Below are 19,851 nucleotides of genomic sequence, written 5' to 3'. Positions count from 1 at the left end.
CCAGCCGGACTTTGCACATTTCGTGCTCACGATAGCGAATTAAAAGCGGTGCGCATCAGTAATCTGCAACGCTTGTCCCACGGCCGTCACCTGAGACAGTGCTAAACATCGAGAAAGTGGCACAGTATTGCTGCTCCAACTTGTTAGTGCAAACAGAATCACAGTCTTGCCACTTGTTCTCAGCTGCACCAGCTTCTGTGTACAATAAATCCATCAAATTCTACTCAGCGTTAGGTAATTTCAGATTGTATTATCCATGTTTTGAGTAAGAGAAAAATAGTTTGATCAGACAAACATTAGTCTTTGCCAACCAGTCACCACCCAGTAGAGTGTTGACTATTTGTTTGCATGTGTCTGCGCTACCAACAGTCCATGATTTATTATTTATTTCCCATAACTTGTGTTGTTTGTCCTATTTTGTGATCAATTAACTTTTGCCATTACCTTTTTTTAAAAGAAATTAATTCTGTGTTGTTGTATTAACGACCCATCAGTAATTGAGTACAATAATGACAGGGCCGCCATTTCATTAAATCATACAATTTTATTTAAATTCTGTAAAAAATTATAATCTCTAATGCCGACTAACAAAACAACCACTGTCAAAGGGCATAATCAATTTAGCAGATGCTTGGGCCAAGTGGATGGCTTACTAGTTAAAGTGAGGCAGTGCTACCTAGCCTCACTTAACTTTGAAGCCAGTGCAAATGTGTTCTGTTTGGTTGGTTACGAAAAGTAGAGCCTCCCGCTCAGTCAGCCGTTGTCTGGGAAACTCGAGGTGTTAAATAACCCCCACAGAAAGAGCTCGGCGTCATTCAGATCTAACTTTTCCAGCAATCTAGACGCGTTTCCGTGGCTGGTACAAGTAGCCTGCTGATCACATGATCCTACTGTTCTGGTGCGATGGGGAAGATAGTTCAGGTGGTCCAGTCACCCTGTGGTCGATCTAATATTACCGATTAGTCAGAAACACGGTCTTGCCTCCTGCTGGTTGCGAAAATCTAACCATCTGGAATTACTATGTCCATTTGTAATTACGATCGCTATCGGGCAACTAATGCCTCCATGGCGCCGCTAAGGTAATCTGCCTCGATCTGTTGCCATGTGGAGTTCAAATGGTTCAAATGGCTCTGAGCACTATGGGACTCAACATCTGTGGTCGTAAGTCCCCTAGAACTTAGAACTACTTAAACCTAACTAACCTAAGGACATCACACACATCCATGCCCGAGGCAGGATTCGAACCTGCGACCGTAGCGGTCACGCGGTTCCAGACTGAAGCGCCTTTAACCGCACGGCCACACCGGCCGGCCCATGTGGAGTGATTAGACAACTTCTCTCGCTCACTATCACTTTCAAAGTGTTTCATTTCTTCCCTTTGTAAGTGTTCTCTAATAATTCTTGTGTGTAGTTTTCTTGACTGACCGGGCGTTCTCTCCCAGTCCTATAATCATTATTTTATATCTAGGCAACTTTGTCACCGATTTCAATGGTCTAGTGTGAATTTCTGTATAGATGTAATTGCGTTTTTTCTTTCTTTAGTCTGAAGTCGACTATTATTTCAGTGGATTTGTGCTACTCCCTCCTACCCCTTACCTGTCGTCACGATGTGTCTACTCCCCTCTAGTCATGTAGAAGAGGTCGAGTGACACCTGTACTAAGAAATGAATGCAATACTTTAGGCCCAGTCAGGACAGTGAGGAGGTGGTAGGTGCTTGCTTCCAAGCTGTACAGCTGGAAATGAGGAACATGTTTTCACAACAAATTTGTTTGAAATGACGAAAAATCTGAATAGACACACACTTGATGATGAATGGCAATTACCCTATGAAAGCGTACCTACATTGCAAGACTACATTGGTATTGCAGTATGATTTGAAAGGCTACAGGTGACTATGAGTTTACGGCCTGACAGTGATCACTTTAACTGCCCTTCTTTGAACAACTTTGGTATGACTGCCACACACTTGGGCAATATTCCAAGATTGGACACACAGGAGTTTTGTAAGCACACTCTTTTGTAGACTGCATTTTCCAGGTATTTTACCAATGAATGAAACCTGCTTTACCTTCGGTTGAGCCTATGTGACCACTACATTTCAGACCCTTACAAATTATTACTTTCAAGTAGTCGTACGAGTTAACTGATTCCAGTTGTGACTCATTAATGTAGTATTAATATTTGAAATGGAATAACACGTACATCCAAGATTGGTTTTAAACCATGGTGTGCACATCCGCATCTGCACTTCACAAGCCACTATATGGTGTGTGGCGGAAGCCAATTCACTTAACCCCCATTCCTATTCCATGAAATACGGGAGGAGACAGACACTCAGTCACGCTTCTGCATGGCCCGATTTTCTTTAGCTTTTGCGTGGTAGTCGTTACATGAACTGCACGTTGTAGGAAACAGGGTCTCTCATGATGCGTTTTGGAACGTGGGCTGTTGCATTTACGTGAGTATGGCCCTCCGTGATGCATGACGCATACATTTAGCGCATTTGTTCCCAACCTAGAAGTAATCTCCCCCTGAGGAGTAAAATGAAATTTTCTGAGGGGTAAAATCAGAAGAGGTAGATTTTGTTTCACTTACGAAACAAAATAATTTATATATTATCGTTACTATTATCAGTATTACAGAACCTTTAATACTGATTACACGAGTTACCAATAAATGCATAGCTTTTCCACATACTAGCATTAACGCATGGCACAATGTGATGGAGGGTACAGCACGTGAAACGAACATATGAACATCATCTTCCTCACGTGGTCCATCAACTACAGACATACTTTGTACTACGCATCTACGACAGTAAAATATGGTATATGAATATCGCATTTGCTTAAGTATCTTACAAAAATTCCTTCTCCAAGTTGTAATTTTCGCAATGGACCAAAAATTGCTCCATTATTCACTTTGCAACAGATAAACTAACTAACTTGCAGAACAGTCACTATGTAATGACTACTATACCTTTCTAGGGCCTACACACTCAATTATTGCTATTATTATTATTTACAATCGTATTGACCAACTAGGATCACGTTAGCAACTTCAGTTCCTCTTCTTCCTTTGTTGTTGTTTCCTATTTTTCCAGTATTCCTTTATTTTCTCCCCATGAAGTCTCTTCCTTTCTTCTGTCCATGTTGTTCCCCATTTTTTATTTCTTCTGCTTTGAAAGCCATCCAAATTTAGTATTTTGTTTTTAAAACGGTTTCTTTCTGCTATTTCTGTTTCTTTGATGTTGTTTCTTTCAAGATCTTTTCTTACTTCTGTAATCCAGTCTACTGTCGATTTCTTCTTCCAGAAATACAGTAGTATTTGTTTTGTTAGTCTATTTCCATCCAGTCGGTATTATTATTATTATTATTATTAGTATTATTATTATTATTGTTAACGGCATTTGTCAGACACAAAACATTGGCAGCCTAAAATTTTCCAAACTTTGTCAGTTTATAAACAAGGACCCCAGCAGTCAAGTGATTTACAAACAGTTAATGTAGTGCACACATTTTAACTTGGTTGATTTTAAATGAGAGTGCATGGTACGGTGAAGCAAGAGTCACTACGGACAGGAAAGGTGCTGAGAAAGCAAGTTCTGTAACAAGTGTCTACCCGCCACGTGCATAGACAGCTCTCTTTCCTGAGATGAGTAGGTAGCACTTGCGATCCACTGAGAATCATTTCATCATTCTGTAAGAAAGTTGTTTTAAATAAACAGTAACAATTCTCGCATTTCCACATTAGAGTCCCGTTTAATGAAACACCTGCATAACTGAATATTATATATCATTCGTCCTTTTTAAAGCAAAAATGTTCAGAGAAAATTACTTTTGTTTCTAAAGTATAGTTAGTTGCTAACGTTGATGATATAAACACAGGCGCGGGACATGAGGGATACCAGCCAATATCTGACTACATTTTTGGGGAAATACTCTCAGAAATGTTTTAGCGTCTACCAACACAATTCGTTCAACATTTATGCGACACCATCATGACGACTAAATAACCCCTTGAAGAATCGCCCTACTCTTCTTTGCATTTCTTCTGCCCTGTCGGAGCTACACCTGCATCTTCATCGCTAGTTCGAAATTCACATTTAATTGCCTGTCAGAGGGTTGATATAACTATTTCTCGACTGTTCCACTCCCAGATGACATGTGGGTAAAATGAACACATAGATCTTTCCGTGCAAGCTCTGATTTGTCTTATTTTTTCACGATGGTTATTTCTCCCTATGTGGCTAGGAGTCGAAAAGTATTTTAGCAAACGGAGGGATAAATTCGTGAAAACAACTCGTTGCAACGGAAAACGTCTTTGTTTTAATGATAGTCACTCCAAAGCGCGAGTCGTATCAGTGACTATCCTTCCTTGCTTCTTTGAACTTTCTCGATATCCTCTTTCACTTCTATCTGGTAAGGACCCCACACCGCGCAGCAGTACACTAGATTATCTTGTAACAGAAATTTAACAATCTTTTTTAATGCTCGTGTGGAGCAACTCATACGTTTTTTGTTTGAAGTCAATTGCCACTTTTTGCACTGTGCAGAACTTCTTTCTTCTACTTTTTCTTATGCTTTATCTTGTATCTTCACGAGCTCGGCGTTTTATTTATTGGCTTTAGCAACGATAGTAGTAGAGGCTGGTCGGAAGCCCTTCTTGTTGCCGCCGTCCCCCCCCCCCCCCCACACACACACACACGCACATGCCTTGGGACGCAGTTTATTGTTGCGGTGTCGGCGCGCCTCCCTGAAACCTGCAATCGGTGTGCTAACGTGCGAGGCTAGCCGGGGGGGGGGGGTTCTCTCGCACCCTGCAGACATCTAAATAATTTTACAATCCGTTTTGATTTTCTGATGAATTTACTAGACCTTAAATGACAGCAATATCTGCAAACAATCTTAGAGGGTTGCTCAGATTGTCTTGTAAATCTTTGTATAGATTATAAACAGCAGAGGGCATGTAACACTTCCATGGGGAGAAGATCACTTCATCACGAAGTGATTTCCCATCAGTTATTACGAACTGTGATCTTTCTGACAGGACATCACAAATCCAGTAACACAACTGAGGCGATACTCCACAGACACGCAATTCTATGAAATGCTGCTTGTGAGGGATGGTGTCAAAAGGTTTCTGAAAATCTAGAAATATGGAATCAATTAGATATTCCCAGTTGACAGCACTCTTTACTTCGTGTGGATAAAGAGCCGATTGTGTTTCACGAGAATGACATTTTCTGAATCCAAGTTGATTATGTGGCATATCATTTTCTTTGGGGTATTTCGTAATGTTAGAACGTAGCATATGTATCAAAATACTACTGCAAATTGATGCTAGTGATATGGGTCTCTAATGCAGCAAATTGCTTCTATTTCCTTTCCTGTATACTTGTGTGACGCAATAGACAGTATCTTGTAAAGCTGTTATGAGATAAGCATCAACAAAAGTAAAACATTGGTAATGGAATGTAATCAATTAAATCAGGAATATAAAATGCAGACTGGCCGTATAAAAAAAAAGCGTTTCCGGAATTGATAAATTTGTTAACATTTGACGTAAAATTAAATGCTGGGAAGTCTTTTCTGAAGATATTTTTCTGGATTAACGCCTTGCACGGAAGTGAAACGTGGACAATAACCCGTTCAGCCAAGAAGAGAACAGAAGTTTTTGAAATGCGGTGCTACAGAATAATGCTGATGATTATGAGAGTAGATCACGTATCTAATGAAAAGGTACGAAGTAGAAGTGAGGAAGAAAGGATTTTATGGCACAACTTGACTAAAAGAGGGGATCGCTTGATATGACACGTTTTATAGCATCAGGGAATTAATTGTAAATTTTTTAATGGAAGGACGCGTGGAGACTAAAGGATGAATAGAGTAAGCAGGTTCAACTGAATGCTGGTTGCAGTAGTTATTCGTAGATGAAGAGCCACGCACGGGATAGTCTTGCGTGGAAGCCTATATCAGATCTGATCTTTAATTGAAATTTGAAATACAGTAATTCCTGAATGTGATAAGGAAACAGCACGCTACAATCACAGGTGATATGCAGACTACACACCAATGAAAAGAGGGAACTTGATTATGACAGTAAGCTAAGACTGATTGACGGCGTTTGTACGCGCTATTGTTGACTGTATAACATATGCTACTGTTTACGGTCGTGAAGGAGGATGGTATTTATTTACTTGACGCTACAATAAGAATGTTGTACATAATTTTTAGTGACCTGTGATCTGTACTTAATAAATAATTGATGAACAGCTCTCGGCGGTTCTGAAGTACGATATTTTCCGGACATTTATGAACTGTGGTGCAGAACCTACGCAAAATCTCTAATACTAGTACGATGTTCTCTCCGTCATCCACTGTACAGTGTCTTCCAGTATAAGTGAAATAGGAGGTTTTACTGTTTGCACCTTGCTGTTATAATGAATCAGAGACTTATTAGGATTTTGTATTAGCGAGAAGTCATTATTTACAAGACATTTAATATGAAAATGGGGAAAGAAAAATAGATAAATCGTGTTGCAGAGTTATTGCATGCATAGTTTGTGTGCAGATCATAATGGCCTTTTCTGTTTGGATTAAAGTGGCCAGATCTGTGCTAATTGGAAAGGTCTATGTTGAAATCAGTGGGACTACTACCACGTAAATCCATTAGAGAAACTGTAGTAGTGCAGCAGTCTGGGACAAAATTCACGTTTATGTAGGTGCACGGTATTTATCTCAGCGTTACAGAAATCAATAGATAGGACAGAAAAGACCAGCGAATGTCACCGTGGTTTGAGCTCTGACACAAACAACGTCAGGAAATATTTTTCCGAGTTATTTTCAGACTCTGGGATAAATGGAAACACATAAAACATTGCGTGCGCACAGACCATCGACCTGACTCGGCACATCAAGATATTCCCGGGCTGCCACAACATCCTCTGCATTAAAATTAAGAGCACGGAGACAGCCAATTCGCACTTCTCTTTTCGCATAACAACTAGTACATAAGATGGCGTCCTGAATTTTATGATTAATAACATGGATTTAATGCACAATACAGGCTTTCACGCTCGGTACTTGCGTCCTTAGTGAGTTTTGTTATATTGTTATTAGGCTATAACCAAGGCAGATTCCTGCGCCTAACGCTTCGCCTCCTAATGTGGGGACATCATCAGAGCCTACAAAGACCCAGATAGCAACTTTCAATCTTATACAAGCTCAGCAAGTTGACCACTGGTGCATCGAACTAAAGGAATCAGCCAACCACAGTACTTAGAGGAAGAGCACCATCGCTTAAGAATCACCCTTGTACTCTCATAAGAAATGGCTTCTCTCCAAAAAGAGATGACTAGGGTCTATGTGGAGATCCTAGTGAAAAAGAACCAACTAAAGGGAAAGTTTTCCTGCCACTCGTAAAAATGGCCGCAGATAGCATCAGCAGAGTACTACGAAGACAGGTGCCGACACAGTTTTTAAACTGACAAAGGTGCGTGAACATTTAGACACCGTATAGGACCGACACTCCCCACTCGCGACAGCAAGAGCATACAGGGTAGAGAGAAACAGTCTGAAAGGCTTGTAAGGATGTTGTTAACAAAAGAAATTGATACGCTGCACCGTTTCCGAGTTATTTAGCATTTAAGTTAGTCAAGCGCGAATAATCAAGCATTTGCACGTGCTAAGATCCGGTAAAGCACAGACGTCTGTGGGTCCTCGAGTTACCACTAGTACAAACATTCATTACACTGTTCGACATGGGTTCTATTTCTGATATTAAAGTATGTGCTTCTAGACCATTTTACCGTGGGAAATTCAAATGTGTAAACAAAATATCATTGTCAGGGATACTTTTTATGTAATATGTATATATATGTATATTCACAATTCATGGCAAACACAGAGACGTTATAGAGAAATACGGGTATGTTGCCGCATCCAGTAATGATACAACGTGATAATTTCTTCTGCAACATCAGTTGGGAAGAATCAGACATCATTAGGTTATCCCCCGCCACACCTATTTCATTAAGACCACCTGAAACATCTCATTAACTCGAACGGCGACAGCCGGTCGCTGCCTAGAGAGTAAAGCTTCAGGCCTCCTAGGGGCAGGTGCATCGAGTTTACAACAGTGGTGTTAGCCTCAATTTGTGTCAGTCTTAACGAGTGGGTGTTTTGGCTGACAAGTAACTGTCAGTCATATTTCCGAGCACGGTTGAATTTTTTAGTTCTTGTGTGTAAACTGATTGAGCCTGGTGCTGAAGGTGAAACGACTGCTTGTTTTTACACATCAGCGTTCCTCTAGTTCCCTACTATTAATTTAATGCAGGTGTATTACCAAAGTGGTATTTTTAAATTTGCAGAAATGCCACGTCGTCGTGGATGTCGATATAAGCCGGACAACTTCTGCTACATCTGTGGGAAGTTCACTTTTGCCAGAAATAGGAAGAAAATTTCTTCAGTCATAAAGAAAGCAAATAAACATTACTTTGGAGTAGAGGTAGGAGACCAAGATAAAGAATGGGCACCACATTTCTGTTGTGGTACACGTTACTGCAAACTAATTCAGTGGTGGAAAGGTAAAGAGAATGTGGCATTGTTTGCTGTTCCCATGGTGTGGAGGGAGCCTAAGGACGACGTTACTGATTGTTATTTCTGTCTAACAAAAATTCAGGGTTTTACAAACAAAAAGTCGAAGAGGCACATTGTTTACCCAGATCTGCCTTCAGCGAGAATGCCAGAGCAGCATTCCGACAACCTTCCAGTACCTTCAAGAGCTCGAGGTCAAATTCCGAGTGACAGTGAAATAAGTAGTACTGAAGAAATCACAGATGATGATTCTTTATATCACTGCAAAAGTGAGTCATCGCCACATTTGTTAACACAGGCAGAATTAATGATTTAGTACGTGATCTAGGACTAAGTAAACAAAAGGCGCAGCTGCTTGGTTCAAGATTACAAGAGTATAATCTACTGCACCAATGTACTAAAATCAGTGTGTTCAGGCACAGAGAACATGCCTTTATTTCTTATTTTTCAACTGACGAAGCACTGACATTTTGCAATGACGTTGCTGGCCTGATGAAAGTGCTGAACTTCACTTATATTTCACAGGAGTGGAGACTTTTCTTAGATGCATCGAAAACAAGTCTGAAGGGTGTTTTGCTCCATAACGGAAATGAAATACCCTCTGTTCCAGTAGCTTACGCTAGTTTGACAAAAGAGAATTACGAATTCGTACAAAGGATGCTAAATTCATTAAAATACAATGAACACAAATGGAAAATATGTGCAGATTTCAAGGTAATTGCTATGGTACTGGGAATGCAACAAGGCTACACAAAATATGCCTGTTTTCTTTGCGAGTGGGATAGTCGAGACCGAAATTCTCACTACGTGAAAAAGAAATGGCCTAGGCGATGATGGAAAGTTGGCGAAAAGAATGTACAACGTGAAAGTCTGGTAGCTCCTGAATATATACTACATCCACCGCTTCACATCAAACTTGGCCTGATGAAACAATTCGTGAAGGCCATGGATCCAACAGGCTGTGGGTTTGCATATCTAGCTACCACATTCCCCCGTCTTTCAGCTGCAAAAATAAAGGGAGGTGTATTTGTGGGCCCACAAATCAGGGAGCCGCAGAAAGATGCAAATTTTGAAGCATGTTTAACTGATAAAGAAAAAACCGCATGGGACTGTTTCAAGATGGTGTCGGAAAACTTCCTCGGAAGAAGAAGAGCTACTAACAACAAAGCAATGGTGAAGGATATGATCAAAGCATATCAGGATTTGGGGTGCAATATGTCTTTGAAGGTACATATGATGGACTCTCATCTGGACTACTTCACAGAGAGTTGTAGTGACGTATCGGATGAACATGGGGAAAGATTCCATAAAGACATTTCTACCATAGAAAGGCGCTATGAAGGGAAGTGGGTACCTTCTATGTTAGCAGATTATTGCTGGAATATCATTCGAGAGAAGAAAGATTCGCAATACAAGAGAAAAAAGTGATGTGCATTACAAGGCAGTGGCTCATTGATTGTCAATTTTCTGTAATTTCTCATGTCAAATAAATGCTTCAAAGTGTATACACAAAGGTTACTGTGTTATATGTTAGATCCCACCCTCCATTAATGTGATGAACTTTTATCATAAAGATGTGCATTTGTTTGTCGAATTTCACCTCACGTTTGCTGCACTATATCAGAAATAAAATTGCGATTACTCATAAACTATCCCTGACAGAAAAAAACCAAAAACAGTTTTCAATTCAGCTCTCAAAATATAACTAGAATCACAATATTTTTTATCAGAAATAGAAAAAAAGGTTTTTTTTTTTTGTAGAACAGTGTTATCAGTGGGTCCTTGAGTTACAACTGGTTCAAATGCTCATTACCAGTTATATGTACCTTTCTCGGAAGTGATAAATTTAACTTAAGAAACCAAACGAAGAACACGTTTGGCGACACACTTTGACAGGTTGCTTGAAATTGGGAGTGCAACGGCCCCATTGGCTAGCATAAATGCTAAATAAATTGGAAACTGTGCGGTGTATATATATATAAACAACGAAAAGAAGAAATACCACCCGCCTTAAGGAACACAAAAGCAATTGTTGTCTGGAAAATACGTGTGATAGTCCAAATAACTTACGGGTTTGCTGCCGGGTGACTTCATCGACCACCGCCGATATTTCGACAGGAGCACACCCTGCCATTCTCAAGGCACAACTGCAAGGAGGAAGCAATGTGCAGGGGAATTTAATACCTCGGTTCACAGAGGAGAAACAAGGAAGATACCACACACAGAACAAGTAACCGCAGAGTCAACACACAACCAAAGATAACCAACATCAGAAATATCGATAGTGACTATTAATCAACAGGTGAGGTAGCACTAATTCTGTCCCTCTGTTTTTTGATGAGAGACAGAGCCGGATTCCAAGCAGCATTTAAACAAAAACCACCATCTCTGTTTATAAGGTTGCTTGATATTTTGATTTCAACAGCTTCCTTAATAACACTATCCCAATAGCTGGACGTGCAAGCCAGAATCTCCGTGTTGTATTCCATAGGATGACCGGTGTCAAGGCAATGTTCTGCAATAGCGGATTTTCTCGGCTGTTGTAAGCGTGTGTGACGCTTATGTTCAATACACCGGTCTTCCGCAGTCCTGATTGTCTGACCAATATATGACATGCCACAACTGCAAGGAATACGATAGACACCAGCCTTACGCAAACCAAGATCATCTTTTACGGACGCCAACAGGTCCTTAATCTTAGAAGCTGGTCGAAAAACACATTTCACATCATATTTCCGCAACATACGGCCAATCCTGTTGGAAATGCTTCCTGCGTAAGGCAAAACGTCCGTAGACTTAGGTGCCACTTCGCTGCTATCGTCACTCACCCGTTGCACAGAAGGCTGATAGCGCAACGCACGTTTGATCTGCCTCTCACTATAACCATTCTGACGAAAGGTGACTTCGAGATGTGATAGCTCAGCTGCCAAAACTTTCAGGGTCTGAGATAACGTGGGCCCTGTGAACCAAGGTACGAAGTACTCCTTCACGCTGAGCTGGATGGTGTCAACTATCAGCTCCCAGATACAAGTAATTGTGAGTAGACTTCCTATAAACAGAACGTCCCAACGTACCATCAGTCTTCCTTCTGACCAACATATCAAGGAAGGGAAGGCATCCATTCTTTTCCACCTCTATAGTGAACTGAATATTCGGGTAGATTGAATTCAGGTGTTCCAAAACCGGTTTAAATTCTCACTACCATGAGGCCAAACAACAAAAGTAGGCCCCTATCGTCTATATATCTGAAAAAACACGCAGGTTTCAAGGTCGCTGACTCCAACGCACATCCCTCAAAGTCCTCCATAAACAAACTGGCCACAATAGGTGACAACGGGCTTCCCGTTGCAACTCCATCAGTCTGTTCATGGTACTGACCATTGAATAGTCCGCCCCAGTAGCTGAGTGGTCAGCGTGACGGATTGCCGTCCTCTGGGCCCGGGTTCGATTCCCGGCTGGGTCGGAGATTTTCTCCGCTCAGGGACTGGGTGTTGTGTTGTGTTCATCATCATTTCATCCCCATCCGGCGTGCAGGTCGCCCAATGTGGCGCCGACTGTAATAAGACCTGCGATATGGCGGCCGGACCTGCCCCGCGAGGGGCCTCCCGGCCAATGACGCCAAACGCTCATCATCATCACCATTGAATAAAAAGTAAACGGAAGTCAGCACATGTCGAAACAAATTTTTTGACTCGACTCCAAACTTAGCCTCAATTAGCTGCAACGAATCAGAGAGAGGAACGCGAGTGAAAAGAGAAACCACATCAATACTGACTAAAATATCAGAGTCATTCAAACGCAATCCCTTCAATCGACGTAAGTAATCTGCAGAGTTCTTAATGTGGTGTTCACACCTACCTACTAGTGGGCTAAACAAACTAGCAAGCTGTTTAGCTGCACGATATGTCGTTGCACCAATATTAGAAACAATAGGCCTCAACGGGATAGCCTCTTTATGGACCTTAGGGAGGCCATATAATCTAGATGGTACAGCACAGTAAGAATTAAGACTCTTGATAGTCTCCCTTGACAAATAACTTTTCTTCAGGAGGTGATTAATCTTTCTCTCAACACTCTTAGCAGGGTCAGCACCGATTTTGCGATACGCCGAAGTAGACACTGTATCTTTTGAATGTAATCGTGCTTGTTCAATAAAACCGTAGCATTTCCCTTGTCCACAGGTAAAATAACAATATCAGGATTCATTCCGAGTAAACGCAAAGTAGCCGCCTCAGCTGGTGTAATGTTACACTTGTTTCTAATATTGATCGCGTAACTGATGAAGAGGCACTGAACGGAATTAGGGAGAAAGTAACTTTGTCACAACATGACTAAAAGAAGGGAGTAGTTGATAGGGCACATTCTGGGACATCAAAGAATCGTGAATTTAGAACCAGAGGGAAGTGTGGGGGCGGGGTCAAAACTGTAGAGGGGGAGACCAAAATATGAACAGATACGCAGGTTCAAATGGATGTACTTTGCAGTTATTATTTAGAGATTAAGAGGCTTCCACAGGATAGAGAAGCATGGGCAGCTGCATCAAATCAGTCTGCGGACTGAAGACCACAGCAAAAGCAACATATGCGGCCTCTTTATTTCGATGAATCTCTAGGCTATTCTGCTCTCTCTGTCGTTGGAAATGCCGGTTCCTATTCCATATTCGAGATCTACTGGTCAGGCTTTATCTGTAACTCAATGTAGGTCCCCCACTGTTGTCAGGCTTTATCTGTAACCCAAGACAGGTCCCTCACTGCTACCATTAGAGCCTTGTGGGCACAGGGCTTTGTACGAGGGTGACACTTCTGCCTCTCCACCCCCTTTCCACCCCCGCCTCCGTTACGTCCAAGATGGGGCACTGGGTTTGGAACTGGAAATTTAGCAAATGCAGTCAAGCATGTGGCCCCTGTGTTAAGATGGGCGATGTGCTAAGATGTAAGAAACAGGGAGCAGTTTCACGCTGTGGGCTTCCTGACGAAACTAAGATACAGACGAGTACCTGATGATGTGTTCCAGGTACCCGCCGTACAGCAGGCGCAAGTGCCGGACCGCCATCTCGTCGTCCCTGCTGGAGAAGTGCCGCACGCCCATCACGTAAAGGTCCGGCGTCCACAGGAGGGCAGAGTCGCGTGGCTCCAGGGCATAGTAGCGGCCCGGCTCCAGAGGCTGCTGGAGGCTCACGCGGGGCTCCAGCCAGCGCCGGTACAGCACCATGTCCACGCTGAGGTCCTGGAACACAATAGGTAGTACTCATCCTCCAGCAATGCTGCCAAGGGGGCACCAGCCAGAAGCACTGGAAAGCAAACACTGTTGGAAGATACTGTGGCTGAAGACATCATTTGAACACTACTTCCCAAGTTTGCAGTTGTACCTTACAAAACAACTTCATGGTCTCGAGTACTGAACTGATCCCAACTTAGCACCCACCCGATGGAATCGTGCTAGAGGGGACCGAATGTGAATAACACATGTCTGTGTCCTATCTGTCAGCTGCCACTGGACAGATTACTGTGGTCCCCACGCTCACACTCTACTATCTTTGTCAGTGTAGCTGAATGCGCTGTTTGTAAAATGCTTGCAGTTTGGCAGTGTGTCTCATTGAATAATAAAGTTAGGAGTCTCTGGTGTAAATTCAACAAATTAATCATACGAGAACTCTTGCTAATCTTAACAGTTTGCAATAGTTTTATGTCTGAACCCTGCCAAACTGTTGAAAACGATGCAGAATGCCAGGCAGTCTTTTTATCTCATTAACCAGAGTAGTATGCACCACAGTGTCACAGAAGAAGATCACAAGAGCAAGTAGGCGTAAGTAATGCATCTCAGTACTCAATGGGATAACCTCAGGAGAGCAGCTAATGTGTGCAGTGGATCTCGACGCTCAGTGGAATGTCTTGAGATAAGGCATTGGCAATGGACTATGATGGACAATGGAATAGCGTCATGAAAGCAGGTAGGTGGATGCACTATACACTGGCAGCCAATGAGCGCTTAAGAATAAACATTGGACCTCTATGTCCAACAGAATAAGGCCCAGTGGGTAGAAAGGTATTAGTATTGGACCTCGATGCCCACTGCAGAGCAGATAGGTATACGCATCGAACGTAGATGTCTAACGCGATACGGTCAGGAGACCAGACATGTTGCCAAGATTGTTTCGACTACGGTGCAGAAATTTCCTTGCAAAGACTTTATACAGACCCGAGTTCTCTACATGCTATTTTCATATTTTTGCGGTCCTGAGGAAAGACATTTGTGGCTACCGATTTGCTTCGGACAAAGAGGTGCAGGCCTGGGTAGTACAATCATCGTTCTGCAGGCAACGGTAAACATTTTTCCAGAAAGGCACAGTCTTGTCTCACAGTGACATACTTATGGTAATTCCTCTGAAATAATAAATAATTTACTAACTTTTTGCCCGTCTGTCTAGTTTTCGTTTGACTGTTCCTTATAGTCATTTATTTATATTTTTAAGGTAAATTACATTTCTACTAAAGTGGTAAACAAATTTTAATAGTTTATGGAAAGTAAAGATTCTTGTGTTATTTAATATGAATATGGATGTCATCTTTTTGACTCAACGAAATTTCATCCTCATACGACTGAATCAAAGAAAAACGTCAGCACGTCTGAGAAAATTCTGCTGGATGCCAATAAAAATAAACAATAAAAATGTGACATTGATACTCATCAATGTGGAGGAAGAGGCAATAAAATTTACAAAAGGTTACTGAATTATGGTGCTATTTGTTGCTTACAGAACATTGCAGCTGATTACGTTATGGATTTATATCATTACTTTCCGGACTTTTATTTTTTGACCGGAATAGCTAAAGTTGACAAATTGCCTGTTGGCCTCTGTCTCGGGTTCTTTGGCCGACATTTGTTTGCTAATTTTCTGACGCTTCGCCAGCGCGAGTGGCTGGCATTGTCAAAACTCCACCTTCCACTGCTGGTGGTGGAAGGAGTCGAGCTCGCGGAGACAGATTACGCTCGTACACTGCTGACAATAGTCATGGCATAGCGATGTGCACATGTATAGGTGGCGATAGTATCGTGTACAAGAGGTGTAAAAGGCCACTAAATTGGCGGCGCTGTCATTTATACTCAAGTCGTTCATGTGAAAAGAGATTCGACGTGATTATGACCGCACGACGGGATTTTACAGACTTTGAAACTGGAACTGCAGTTGGAACTAGACTCATGGAACATTCCATTCTCGTTTGGGAATTCAATATCCCGAGATCCACAGTGTCAAGAGCGTGTAGAGAATATCACATTTCAGACATTACCTCTGACGATGGACAACGCAATGCCGACGACCTTCACTTAGCCACCGACAATACCGACGTTTGTGCAGAGTTGTCAGTGCTAAAAGAAAAGCAACACTGCGTGAAATGATCGCAGAACTCAATGTGAGGCGTACCACGAACGTATCCATTGGAAGAGCGCGGCGAAATTTGGGCTATGGCAGCAGACGACCGAATCGTGTTCCTTTGCTAACAGCACGACATCGCCTGCAGCGCCTCTCCTGGGCCTGTGACCATTTCGGTTGGGCCCTAGACGACTGGAAAACCGTGGCCTGGTCACATGAGTTCCGATTTCAGTTGTAAGAGCTGATGGTAAGGTTCGAGTGTGGCGCAGACCCCATGAAGCTATGGAGCCAAGTAGTCAACAGGGCACTGTGCAAGCTGATGGTGGTTCCATAATGGTGTGGGTGTCTTTACATGGAACAAAGACCTCTGGTCGAGATGAGCCGAGCATTGACTGCATTTGGTTATGTTCGGCTACTTTGAGACTATTCGTAGCCATTCATGGACTTCATCTTCGCAAACGACGATGTCATGTCACAGGGTCACAATTGTTCGCGATTGGTTTGAAAAACATTTTGGACAATTCGACGAACGATTTGGCCACCCAGATCGCTTGACCTGAATGTTATCGAACACTGATGGGATATAATCGGGAAGTGTAGCGTTCGCTGTTTTATTCAGTGGTTTGGTATTTAACTAATTTGTAAATGAAAATGATAATCTTATTTTATTACATTGAATAATTACTAAATAATTTTTCCCCCGGCTAAAGATTTGGTCAAGTTGCTAAGGAACTCCCAATTTAACGTCGTGTTAAAGTGTTGTCTGTAAGTTGTGAAAGTGTCACTAAATCACAGTTCATACAACAGATTCTATACAACTATTGATTATGATGGAAGCAGTTAACTTCAGCAAAATGATCATTAAAACCACCGAATATCAGCCGCGCACAACACTGAAGTATGTTACCTGAAACAATATTCTTCGCAACTCGTGCGTAATTAATTTCGGCCCCATACATGAGCTAGAAAAGTTTGTTATAAGGATCGTGCTACGAGCACTGTTTTTAAAGAACCAATCTGATTCGAATTATTTTCATTAAAATGAGTTCGGGATCCACGGTGCACATTTATTTTTACACATTTGTATTACGTTCGGCATTTATGTCTGCAGAGTTGCGTAATTTGAATTTGCCGCTGAGATAATTGTTAAGATGGCGGCAGAAATTGATAGAGACTTTCTATTGTTAGAGCAAATAAGATAAGTATTTGAAATGCTTATTAAACTTTGCTTTCGTATTGTGCACTATTTATACTTCATCAAGCAAACATTTGATTTTTTTCTAAGGAAAACACAGACAAAAACGCGATACAAATTGCTATCATAAATGGCTGCGCTCCTTGCAGCGGAAAGAAATAATTAACACAGATAATGCTTACTGAGAGAGGAATTAAAGTTAAAAATAATTATTCACTCATATTTATAATAATAATGAATTCTATTCTCAAGTAATAATTAAAAAATAATTACAGTTTCTTAACAGACCTCAGTTTGATATGCGTCCGCAACCTACAAAAGCCAACCAACAAAAGATAAAAACAAAGGAAGACAAACGCAGATCATAAAAGGAATTTACAATTATCATTGTCTTTGTATGATACACATCGATATGTCCACTTACATCATAGAATATTATATAAATAATTAATATTTATCATCGTTTTAACTATTTTTTCATATGTCGATTTGATAATGTTTATAACTGTTACAGGCATAATTTCCTCTCGTCGCACTGTAGCTAAAATTTACCTTGTGGATGTTACAGTTTGAAAAACATTTTGGACAATTCGACGAATGATTTGGCCACCCAGATCGCCTGACGTGAATCTTATCGAACACTGGTGGGATATAATCGGGAGATCAGTTCGTGCACAAAATCCTGCACCGGCAACACTTTCGTAATTATATACGGCTATAGAAGCAGTATGGGTGAATATTTCTGCAGGGGACTTCCAACGACTTCTTGAGTCCAAGCTACGTCGAGTTGCTGCACTAGGCCGGGAAAAATGAGGTCCGACACTAATTAGGAGGTATCCCACGACTTTTGTGAGCTCAGTGTATATGTACTTGGTGCACCAACGACCAAATGCTTTTCCTTGTTCATTACCGTCGCGGTTCTCACCCTACTACCCGTAACGGTCGTTCTCTGCAGCACGGGGATCCAGGATCCAGGCTTTCTTCGTTTTTATTGAAATAGTTGTCATGTTGGTGTATTTCGACAGCTTCCCTGAACAAGCGGGTGTAATAGCTCTTCTCTACAGCAACAATAACCGTATCGGCAAATTTCACTAACCTGTCGGTCCCACACAGAGCCTGCTCCGCCATGACCGATTTCTCTACCTGCCTCACCCTGCAATGCCGCTTATGCTCTGTGATGCTGGTGTTCACTGATCGTCCAGTCATTCCAAAACAAACTCTTTAACATGTACAGGGTATATGGTACGTCCTCGACATTGCAAGCGGGTCCCTTTCTGCTTTCCTGTCTGAGACACTCTTTGATCTTCTTTGTCGGTTTATAAATAGCGTTTACGCCGTGTTTGCGCAGTATACGGCCGATTCTGCCGGCCACACTAAGAGTGTGTGGTAGAAAGACCGTACCCAAGATTTTCTTCTCCGATGTGTCACTTCGCCGAATATTTGATTCTGTGGGTGGAGTACCCATTGCTGCTCAGGTGCTGCATCTCGCATCTGAGGTGCTGTGGTTCACATATTCTTCTTCCTCCCATTACGAGTCTGTAAATCATAACTCTTTTTTCGGCTCTGGTAGTGGTTTGATAGTTTGTGCAGGAATCTGTCCGTGCGTGACAGTTTTCGATACATCTCTCGTGACCAGCAAGCATATCTAGAAAGGATAGCTGCTGGTTATCTTCTACTCCCATGGTAAATGTTATGTTGCCATAGAGTCTGTTCAGGTGTATTAGGAAGTCGCTGAGCTGTTCCTCATTTTCTCACTTTGGCTCCACATCGTATCGTCGACGTATCTGTACTATATCTTAGGTTTTCAAGGTGTCAAGCCCATTGCCTGATTTTCGAAATGTTACATGAAGAAGTTGACCACAATTGAACTATGTGGATTACCCATGGCGATGCCTTCCAGCTGTTCGTAGAAGTTCCATTTTAATGGAATAGCTCGCGGTGAGGCATGCACGAAAGAGCTTGGTGGCTTTTGCGGTAAAATGGAACCGAAATACTCCAGAGAATCACTGACTGTTACGTTGGTAAACAAAGAAACAACATCAAAGCCGACCAGGATATCGTTTGGCCCAAGTTTTAGTTTCTTTAGTTTCTCAATGAAATGACCTGAGTCTGTTTTTTCTGCAGTCTTGCTTCCATTATGAACCATAACGTCAGAACTGCGTCCCTAGTGCCTTTACCTTTCCTTAGCTCAAATTTATCGTCATCCAACAGATCCTCAGATTTCCTTCCCATTCTTCTATGTATTATTTTTGTCAAAATCTTGGATGCATGAGCTGTTAAGCTGATTGTGAGAGAATTCTTACACTTATCGGCTCATGCTGTCTTTGAACTGGATGATGTTTATCCAAAAGTCTGATGGTATATCACCAGCCACATACATTCTTCAAACCATCCAGAACAGTCATTTTGTTGGCACTGCCACGAATGATTTTAGAAATTCCGATGGAATGTTATCTATCCCTTTCGCCTTATTTCATCTTAATTCGTCCAAAGCACTTTTAAATTATGATTCCAATACTGGATCCCCCATCTCTTCACTGTCGACTCCTGTTTCTTCTTCTGTCACGTTAGCAGACAAGTCCTCCACCTCATAGAGGCCTTCAGCATAATCTGTCCATCTACCCGCTCTCTCCTCCGTATGTAACAGTGGAATTTCCAATAGACTCGTCATGTTACCACCAATGTT

The 19,851-nt window shown here is 41.8% G+C and overlaps 1 protein-coding gene across 1 annotated transcript in view; it reads right to left on the bottom strand.

Moving 5' to 3' along the window:
* Positions 1-19,851, bottom strand: part of LOC126455817 (gamma-aminobutyric acid receptor subunit delta-like) — a 194,669-nt gene that overhangs the window by 56,739 nt on the left and 118,079 nt on the right. The window contains exon 3 of the mRNA XM_050091582.1: positions 13,595-13,824. Within this exon, the coding sequence (XP_049947539.1) occupies positions 13,595-13,809 (215 nt within the window). The 5' untranslated portion in view covers positions 13,810-13,824. The remainder of the gene's footprint in view (positions 1-13,594; positions 13,825-19,851) is intronic.

This window comes from Schistocerca serialis, chromosome 1, assembly GCF_023864345.2.
Source record: "Schistocerca serialis cubense isolate TAMUIC-IGC-003099 chromosome 1, iqSchSeri2.2, whole genome shotgun sequence".
NCBI lineage: Eukaryota > Metazoa > Arthropoda > Insecta > Orthoptera > Acrididae > Schistocerca > Schistocerca serialis.
This window is presented reverse-complemented; position numbering and strand designations above follow the sequence as displayed.